The sequence below is a fragment of the Lactuca virosa genome, chromosome 2 (assembly GCF_052849685.1).
Source record: "Lactuca virosa cultivar CGN04683 chromosome 2, Lactuca_virosa_CGN04683_v6, whole genome shotgun sequence".
NCBI classification, from domain to species: Eukaryota; Viridiplantae; Streptophyta; class Magnoliopsida; order Asterales; family Asteraceae; genus Lactuca; species Lactuca virosa.
In genome coordinates this window covers 43,169,633-43,179,783 of record NC_136427.1, presented here as the reverse complement: position 1 = coordinate 43,179,783, position 10,151 = coordinate 43,169,633, and the positions used below count along the sequence as shown (strand labels likewise).

The following is a 10,151-nucleotide window of genomic DNA, read 5'->3' as shown; positions in this document are numbered from 1 at the left end:
TGAAGAATAACAAAAATTTTTAATCCGAGGTTTAAAAATAACAACATTCTAACATATTCTTATACATCCGAACTTAAATACAAATTTATACATATTCTTACAGACTGCCTTATACATTTTAATATAATTATACATATCCTAAAAGAATATCAACAAAAATGAATAAATTTCTTAAAAAATTAACAACATTCTTAAATTGTGAGTATGATCAAACTTTATTCATTCTTCAAGTTATTCCTATTAGGCCTTCAACGCATTCTTCCAGTCATTCCTATCACAAATACAACATAAACTAATAATGGTTAAAAACATGTTACTTGCAATTAACTATCAATTTATATATTCTGGTAGAATACATAGAATATGACAGAATACATAAAATACATTCTGGCAGAATACATAGATTTTATTTTGGAAGAATACATTCTGACAGAATACATAGATTACATTCAAAAGTATTGTATTGACTATTAATATAATTTTAGATTCCAAATATACAATAACGAGGGACAATAGATTCAAAAGATTAAAATTAAAAAAAAAATGTACCTTTGCCTTTGGGTGTTTATTTGTAGTTCCATCCATCTTTGTTATTACTAAGGAATCAATATCGCGTAAATATTTAGCAAGTTTGTTGTAAGTTGGTTCTAGAGCTTGACAATGCCCACACCATGGTGCATAAATCTACATACAGATAAAAATGGGTTATATTGTAATTTTTTATTCCATTCCATGATGGAATAGACCATTCCATTCCTTCCTCGATTCCATCTTACCTCTAGTTGAACATCATTTGACTCATCTAAGACAATATCATGAAAGTTATTCCCAACTATTATCTTCAAATCACTATCATTCTAACAATCATCAAAAGAAAAAGGTATAACTTACTCTAAGAATAAATATATAGAAACCAAAATCCCAAAAATAAGAACTTACATTCTTAGGAATTGGATCATATTTATAGAAAGCTTTAAGCTTTTCTTCCAAAAAGCCCTCCCCAAAAGCCTGGCAATTTGATATAAAAAAAGGACATTAAGACATCAAGAAACACCCAATTGGATTCTTACATTTTTAATTGAAGACCATTGTTAATTTTAATACCTTAAGGTTTTCAAAGGTCAAATCTTGGGCAAACACGAATTTCATCCCATCATCATTTCCAGTATATCCAATAACCTGGTTAAGACATCCAGTATTTACATTCCATTTTGCAAAAAGTAAAAAATAAAAATAAAAATGAAAAGGAGAAAAGATGGATAATGGAGAAGTGCCTTACTTGTGGAGCATCTCCTGTGATGCCAAAATAATCTCCAACAGGCTTTCCAACATCTTCATTGTCCAATTCAACATATACAAAGATAAGTTGCATGATAACAAATTAAAAAATGTAGAGTTATTGAATCTATTATTTGGGTATTATTTTGACATTTACAAAACTAGTAATTCCATATACCTTCCCCTTAAATAGATTTGCAGCATCCACAAATGTCGGGAAAACCTTAGTTGATCTCCTGTCGGATTCGTGTCTTTCTCGTTCGTCATTCTCTGCACCTTTTGATTTAATCGAAAAGGGTAGTCGTGGTGGTCGTTGGCAACGGTGGCTATAAGGAAGGAAGAGGGTATTCGCGATGGTCCACTGCGATGAAGATGATGGTGGTGGTTAGCAACTGGAAAGACAAGAAGATGGTGGTCGTCGTCGAAGATGAATACAAGATACATATCGGTCGTTGTTTCTTTAGGTTTAAAAATTAGAAATTGAGTTCAAGAACATACCAGGTCTAGGATGTTGGTGTACCAGGGCTAGGATGTTGGTGTACGGCAGCAGTTATAGACCGATTTCGGTGATGGAACATGAAGCCGACGAATGAGAGGGATGAAGAAGAAGATATGACAGTGGCAAGATGAGGGATACAGAGGTATGTCATTGGTTATAAAGAAGAGATATTACATCAACATATATTTATTTTGTTTCCTTAATTGCAAGTGCAAAAAACCAGAAATACACTTTTTGATTTAATTATTTAGTTAATTATTTGCTAATTTATGATTGGTTCTTTTAGGAACACAATAGTTGTTAGAAACAGTTGAACCTAGCTCATATATATATATATATATATATATATATATATATATATATATATATATATATACATATATATATATATATATATATGTGTGTGTGTGTGTGTGTGTATGAGTGTGTTTGTGTTAGTGATTATTTTTATGTATATTTGTATCATTGTATGTGTATTTTGATAGTATGCATGTGTATTTGGTATACATGTATATGTGTATTTGTAATTTGTATATATCCGAAGGGTGAGGTTCAATAGAGAACCATAATTAACCAAGGAACCAAGGAACCAATCTTTTTTTCAACTTTTAGAACTTATTTTTTATCAAAAAAAAAACTAAATATACATAAATTCATAACTTTTTATCCTTTTTCCAATGATATCAAATCCGATAAAAAAAATTATTTTTTTTTCCGACAAATTCACAATGTGAATCTTTGAAGATTCACAATGTGAATCTAAATTCACACGGTGAATCTGAAAAATATATTTAACAATCTCTAACACCCCCCGAACCCCCCAAAAAGCCTAGGAAAACTTCCTAGCACTAGAAGAGAGCCTCGGAGATCCCGGAGACTCCGAGAAAAAGAGTTTTTCGGTCTGAAACTCTGCTCGCACAGAGCCCGGTTTTCAAGCAAACTTCCCGGTTTCGTTAAACAAGATTATTTTAAGAAGCGAAGTGTTGTCCGAATCACTACTTATCTGGTGAGTGTATAGTGTGTATATATATGTTATCTGTTTACCTGAGATGTGAAGTATTTTATATAAATTATGTGTTGTGTGTATATATATGTTATCTGTTTACCTGAGATGTTTGCTGGATGAAAGATCTATACTTCTTTCTTTCAGATCTGAAACTTTTTCTTCAGATCTACACTTTCTCATCTCAGATCTAAACTTTTTCCTTCAGATCTACACTTTCTCATCTCAGATCTAAACTTTTTCTTCAGATCTAAACTGTATACTCTGAGATCTATGTTGGATGAAAGATTTGAACTTGTTTCCTTCAGATCTGAACTTTTTCTTCAGATCTAGACCGTATATATATTTTATGCTTTGAAAGTTATGTTGGATGAAGGATGTAATCATTGTTTTTCAGATCTAGACTGTATAAATATTTTATGCTTTGAAAGTTATCTTGGAAGAAGGATGTAAACATTGTTTTTCAGATCTGGACTGTGTATGTATTTATATCTACAAATATGTTGGGTAGAACAATGGGTAGATGAAATTGATGATGTGTGTTAAAATGATGAGAGGCATCGATTTTTACGATGTTTAAGATGATCCAGTCGTCTAGCGGAGTATAGATGACGACCACAGACTTTCTAGGCAGTCCAGTGGAACGCTAGCAGGCTCGCAACCTGTAGGTGTTTTTTTGAAGATGTACTCCATCCCCCCCCCCATGGTTGCCTTACGGACACATATGGCTGAGGAATCCCCTTTGCAGTAGTGTCCATCCCGATAAATTTCCTTAGGATAGGTCCCTTAGAATAGAGGCTTTAGGGACGTAAAGTGAGGATAACGGGAACGGGTAATCGGGTTAATGATTTTATGAAAATAAATAATGAACTTATTATTGTGGGTTGAAAAACCTATATGCTCACCAGGTTCACCAGCCTGACCCACTCAGTTTTCTTGTATTACAGGTAGTGGAAAAAGCATAGTTGGATGATTTGACGAGAGATTATGGATTTGAGGCCAGATTGTGTTTTGTGGCCTAAGATGTTTATTTCTTTTTGGTTTATGCTTATGATCTGTATCGATGATTGGCATCCCGAGTTTTTGTAATGTAATGAAAATAAATTTCTTTAAGAAATGCTTTGATAAAATTTATATCATATTTTGTTTTGGGAACAAATTCCGCAATACTTTTCTTAAGAAGTTACTCTGATTTTTATTAAAAAGCATAAAGGAAATCGGTCTTTTCTGGTCGTAAAAATGGGGATGTCACACACAATAAAAGGAACTTGGGACGTAAGAAACAAAGCTTCAAGAAACTGAGTCATCAAAATCCTAAATAAAAGATGAAGAGGGTCGGACCTTGCCACGTATGCAGAGAGATTGGGCACTATGCGAGAGAATGCAAAAATCGCAAATCAGGACCAGTAGCACATGCAGCCGACCCTGTTACTAATATGGTTGCAAGTGTGAACCTTAGAGAGATTTTCATGATCTCTTCCTTTACCCGAGCTATGTGTGCTCGAGGATGTTTCATATACACCGGAGCCACTATGCATGTCTATGGGTAGTGAAAGAGCTTTCGTACTTACCGTCCATCACTACTAGGGATGGTTGTGGTCTATGCAGTTGACCATAGAGCTAAGGTTTAAGGGAGATGTGATGTTCGCCTGAAATTCACACATGATGAATGGGTTGCCCTTCGAGATGTCCTTTATGTTCTTACTATCAGGGACAAGCACGATAAAGTTGGATCGAGTGTTCATCACTTGTTAGCTAGGTGTTCTGGTAAGAAGACCAAGTGTGGGGGACACAAAAAAAGGAACTTGGGATGTAAGAAAACAAATCTTTAAGAATATGAGTCATCAGAATCCTAACTCAAAGATGAAGAGGGTCGGATCTTGCCTCATCTGCGGAGAGATTAGTCACTATGTGAGAGAATAAAAAGATTGCATATGAGGACCGGTAATATATATAGTCGACCGAGTTACTGATATGGTAGCAAGTGTGAACCTTGGAGAGATTTTGATGATCTCTTCCTTTACTCGAGCTATTTGTGCTTGATGATGGTTCATATACACTGGAGCCACTGTGCATGTTCGTGGGCAATGAGAGAGCTTCCGTACTTACCGTCCAACACCACCAGGGATGGTTGTGGTCTATACAGATGGTTATAGAGATGCAGTTCAAGGGAGAGGTGATGTTTTCTTGAAATTCACACGTGGTGAATGGGTTACCCTTGGAGATGTCCTTTATGCGCCTGCTATCTCAAAGCGGTTGGGTTATGAGGACAAGTTCGACAAAGATGGGTTCAAGATAGAGCTCGAGCAAGGCACAATTATGATCACTAAGGGTAGAAGGTATGTCGGGGAGGAAAAAAATTGTTTAGGAATGTATCGTCTGTGCCATAGTGATGAGGATAGTGCAAATAAGCTAGGTGTTGCTAGTGATGGTTCTATTGTTAGTATGAATGATGTAACTGGTGGAATAATTGCTAATGTGAATGAAATGAACTTTTCTACTTATTTTGTTTGTTCAATTTCTTTACGGAATATATGTTTGGCACACACTTATGTTAAAAACATTGAAAAATGCAAACTAAAAGAACATTAAACTGTGACAAAAAAGATTTTGAAAAATGTGAAACTTGAATGAAATCAAAGTTGACAAAGAAACCATTTCAATCGGTTAAAAGAAATACATCATTACTTGAATTGATTCATTCTGATTTATGTGAATTAAATGGAATATTTACGCGAGGAGGAAAAAGGTATTTCATCACATTCTATGATGACTCCTGTCAATATTTACATGTTCATCTACTAAGATCAAAAGATGACGCTTTTGATGCATTTAAACTTTATAAGGCTGAAGTCGAAAATCAACTTGAAAGACGCATCAAAATTCTTCGCTCGGACAGAGGCGGAGAATATTTCAACCAAGAGTTTGACACTTTTGCGAACAGAATGGAATCAAACACAAAAGAACTTCACCTTATACTCTCCAACAGAATGGTTTGGCTTAAAGAAAGAATAGAACCCTTTGTGAGATGGTCAACTGCATCTTGAACCAATCAGGTCAACCAAACAATCTGTAGGGGAAGCCCTATTGACTGCTTGTTATGTTCATAATAGGATCACTAGTCGTCTGATTCCTACAAGCCCTTATAAGTTGCAGAAAGGTAGAAAGCCTAACCTAAACTATTTGAAAGTATAGGGTGTATGAATTATTATCGAACACCCGATCCTAAGCGAACCAAATTAGGAGCACGAGCTAATAAGAGTATCTTTATTGGATATGCTCACAATAGCATGGCTTACCGATTATTAGATATTGAATCAGGTGTTGCTGTGGAATCCACACATATGGAGTTCTTTGAGCATAAGTTTTCTAGAGATGATGAAAACACCAATAACAAAACACCTACAAGTACTTCTTGAGAAGTACCCACACCTCCTCCTTTTGTGGAGGAACCAAGGAGAAGTACAAGGATTAGAATAGAGAAACGTAACGGAGACAATTTCTATTCTTATTTGGTTGAAGGAACACAAGAGAAAGTGAAAGGAGAGGTCAGTTTATCCATTACCTTGGATGATGATCCTAAAACCTTTACTGAAACCATGACGTCTGCAGATGCTCCTTTGTAGAAGGAAGTTGTCAATGACGGAATGGATTCAATTATGGGTAATGGAACTTAAGATTTAGCTGATCTACCAAAGGGGAAGAGACCCATAGGATCCAAATGGATATTTAAGAGAAAATATCATCCAATTGGATCAGTATCTTCCTATAAAGCAACATTAGTTGTTAAAAGCTACATGCAGCATGAAGGGATTGATTATTTTGATACCTATGCCCCAGTTTCTAGGATCAGTTCTATTAGAACTCTTATAGAAATATCTGCTTTGAAAGGATTGCACATTCATCAAATGGATGTGAAGACAACTTTTATGAATGGTTATTTCATAGAGGAGATTTACTTGGAGCAACTTGAAGGTTTTGTGATACCTGGACAGGAAAATAAAGTGTGTAAACTTATTAAATCCTTGTACAGTTTGAAGAAAGATCCCAAACAGTGGCATGAGAGATTTGACACCACTGTGCTTGCTTTTGGATTTCAATACAACAGTGCTGACAGATGTATTTATGACAAATGCATTCCCAAATACACATTCATTATCTATCTTTATGTCGATAATGTGTTGATCATTGGAACTCGCCTATAAGGTATTCTTGAGAAAAAGAATTACATATCGTTGAACTTTAAGATGAAAGATCTTGGAGAAGTTTATACACTTCTTGGTATCAAGGTGAAAGGACAGGCAATCAAATTTCTCTAAGTTAATCCCATTATTTAGAGAAAACTCTAGCTAAGTTTCAACATCTGAATATTAAGGAATTCAACACTTCTTTTGAATCAAGTATGAAACTAAACATGAATTTTGGCCGAGTAGTGGCTCAACTAGAATATGCAAGTGCAATTAGGGGCATAAGTTATGAAACACATTGCACACGACCTGACATCACATTCGTTGTAAGCAAACTAAGTCAGCATGTTGTCAATCTAGGAACAAAGCACTAAAAGGGAGTGGGTAGAGTACTAGGATACCTGAAAAGGGCATGTGAGTTGAAGTATTCTTCATCTAACAAAATACAAGAAGGTTATTCTGATGCTAGTTGGATAGATCACACTAGTAACTCAAAATCCATAAGTTGTTGGATTTATACTCTAGCTAGAGGTGTTGTTTCTTGGGAAAGCAAGAAACAGACATGCATAGCTCATTCAAATATTGAATTAGAGCTAATTGCCTTAGCAGCAGCAGCAGGCAAAGAGGTAGAGTGGATTCAAGATCTACTTATGGATATCCGTATGTGGGATATTCCAATGCCCTTTATACCCATGTACTGTGACAGTGAAGTCACACTGTCTAAAGTATATAATGTGGTATATAATGTGGTATATAATGGGAAGTTGAGACGTGTAGGTCTGAGACACAATTTTATGAGACAGCTAATTGAGAGTGGTACCATTAAATTTGTCTATGTGAAGACAAGAAGAAATTTCGCAGATCCTCTTACCAAACCTCTGATGAGAGATTTGGTTACATCTACCACGAGAGTAATGGGTCTAAAACCACAATAAAATATCTTAGTGATGGAAACCCAACTTGACACTGGTGCTCCTAATTCTGAAGTTTAAAGGGTAACAATAAAGTCACTAATAATAGAAGGTACTATCATTAATGATAGATCAATGTGAGGTAGGATAGCACGTCATTGACAAGAACGAGGTTGAGTTAAGGCTCTTAAAAAAGTTTGGAGACATCTAAGCAATGAAGATGTTGTAAAACTTTTCCTATATGATCTAGAGGTCGTGTCGCCTCAAGTGAAGATTAGTTGTTTATCTTTTAATTGGTTATGAAAAGGGTTTATAACATATGACCAAATTAACGCTCGGGGAGAATGCAAAGACGACTTGTGATGTGTGAGGGTAAACGAGAGAGGTCATCTGGTTCATGGTTCAAACCTAAAAGGATACCATCGAATAGGTATCTTCTTGTTTGTCCTTATTAAACTAAGGTTTAAGCTTCGTGACACCCAAGCAACATCATCTGTCGAAGTGAAAGGAAACTTTCCAACTTGGTGGGGGATTGTTGAAAATTTTAATGAAATAATCAAGTTGGGTAGTTTCCATTATCCCACATTGGTAGAGAAAGAAACATTTAGTGGGTTTATAATGTTTTTCTCTTGATAGGCCTTTAAAGGCTTTAGTGGATCAATGGATGGGGTCAATCCCACACATATGTGCCTAGCCTAGCCGATGTTGCGAGTGCACAAAATGACAGGATGTAGGCGCACTTGGAACTTCGCACGACGCATCGGTCGCTGAGAGCTGATGAGCTTTATTTTTAGCAGTTTCGGGATCGGTCGATTTGGATCGAACCGGGTTCATAGAAATTGCATCGTAATATTCTGGAAGGCCAAGAAAACAGGTTTCTTGGAGAGAAAGGCATCACCTTAATGTTTCTAAGGTCCACCCTATGAGTGCCTTTTGCTGCCTTCTAGGGTTTCGAAACCTATATATGCAGCTCTCTATGAGGCTCATTCCACATATGAAATCCACTGCTCTCTCTCCCTCTTCTAGATTTCTTCCAGTTTCTGAGTATCCACTTTACATTTATCGTTTTCCATTGATATCTAAAAACCAATAAGTCTACATTAAATCTTGGGGTTTTACTCTGTTGCTTACAACCGATAGAAGTGAAGTAAAAAATTTTAAGGATGCGAGTCAGATCCATGCAGGTTTCTACAAATCAAGATCAGCTGCAAACAGTTCGGTTTTGACTTTGTTGTTTCACATTTAAATTCTTCGAATAACAGGACCGTCTGCTTCTATTCTTTTCTTATAATTGGATGTATTTTCTTGCAACATCTCAATGTTTAATCTTTTACATTAATGGTTGGTTTTTTGTTAAAAGGTTTTGGATATTTAGTCATAAATATTATCTATCCATTCGTTTTTTGTCAATTCTCAATAATTTGTGATTAGTTCATAATGCTAATTATCGGATTGTTTAAATATCAAGTCTAAATATCAAAATTATGTGGGTTAATATGTTTTTTTCTTTGATATACCTTCAAAGGTTTTAGCATACAAAAGAACTGGGCCAAGCCCACGCACATGATTTAGGAGCACTCAGCGAGTTCGAGTCAAGTCGATTGGACCGACCTATTCAACGTGTTGACCGACGTTGACTTCGTGGATAAGCAGATGAAATAATTCAGTATAAATGGGACCCATCATGTCCCACTTATTTCACACCTCAAAATCACCTTATTGTTCTTGTTCTTCTCTCTCTCTCTCTCTCTCTCTCTCTTTTCTTTCTTTCTTTCTTTCTTTCTTTCTCTCTCTTTCTCTCTCTCTCACTCTCTCTCTCTCTCTCTGTTTGCATTTTTTTGCATAATATAGAACCTAGTTCTTCCATTTATTCTGAGTAATCACTTTAGGTTTATCTCTTCTTCCATATTTGTTAGTACTAAGGATATTCTAAATCAAATCCTATGTTTTATGTTGAAGCTGTTGGATTAGGTGTCTAAGCCCATAACTATAATTGGTATGTACTTGATTTGATAGTAGCATGGTCCTTTTGGGTTGCCTTTATTCTAGCAACTTGACAGGATGACTTTTGGAGAGAGATGTTGATATATGATTTATTAATGTATTATGAGAATAATATATTAATTAGAAATCATGTTGTTTAATTAATATTTAATCAGAAATTAATTTGGAATTAATATTAGGATTGAAGGAATTAATTAAAAGTACAAGGGTTGTTTTGCAAATCATTGATAGTTGTGAAACTGGATTCTTGGACTCCTTAGATAAGAGTG

At 35.3% G+C, this 10,151-nt stretch overlaps 1 protein-coding gene across 1 annotated transcript; it reads right to left on the bottom strand.

Annotated features, from left to right (window-relative positions):
• Positions 1–265: 265 nt before the first annotated feature.
• LOC145157405 (protein disulfide isomerase-like 1-4) lies at positions 266–1,372 on the bottom strand. The gene is made up of 6 exons (XM_079076448.1): positions 1,280–1,372; positions 1,105–1,179; positions 940–1,008; positions 777–857; positions 550–684; positions 266–271 (listed from the first exon to the last, which is right to left on the bottom strand). The coding sequence occupies exons 1-6, from the start codon at positions 1,370–1,372 to the stop codon at positions 266–268; spliced, it is 459 nt and encodes a 152-aa protein (XP_078932574.1).
• Between the last annotated feature and the right edge of the window lie 8,779 nt (positions 1,373–10,151).

Coding starts and splice junctions, on each gene's coding strand:
- LOC145157405 (XM_079076448.1), bottom strand. CDS start 1,372: ATGCAACTTATCTTTGTATATGTTGAATTGGACAATGAAGATGTTGGA. Junction 1,180..1,279: donor TCACAGGAGATGCTCCACAA/GTAAGGCACTTC, acceptor TGTCTTAACCAG/GTTATTGGATATACTGGAAA. Junction 858..939: donor ATGATCCAATTCCTAAGAAT/GTAAGTTCTTAT, acceptor GATGATTGTTAG/AATGATAGTGATTTGAAGAT.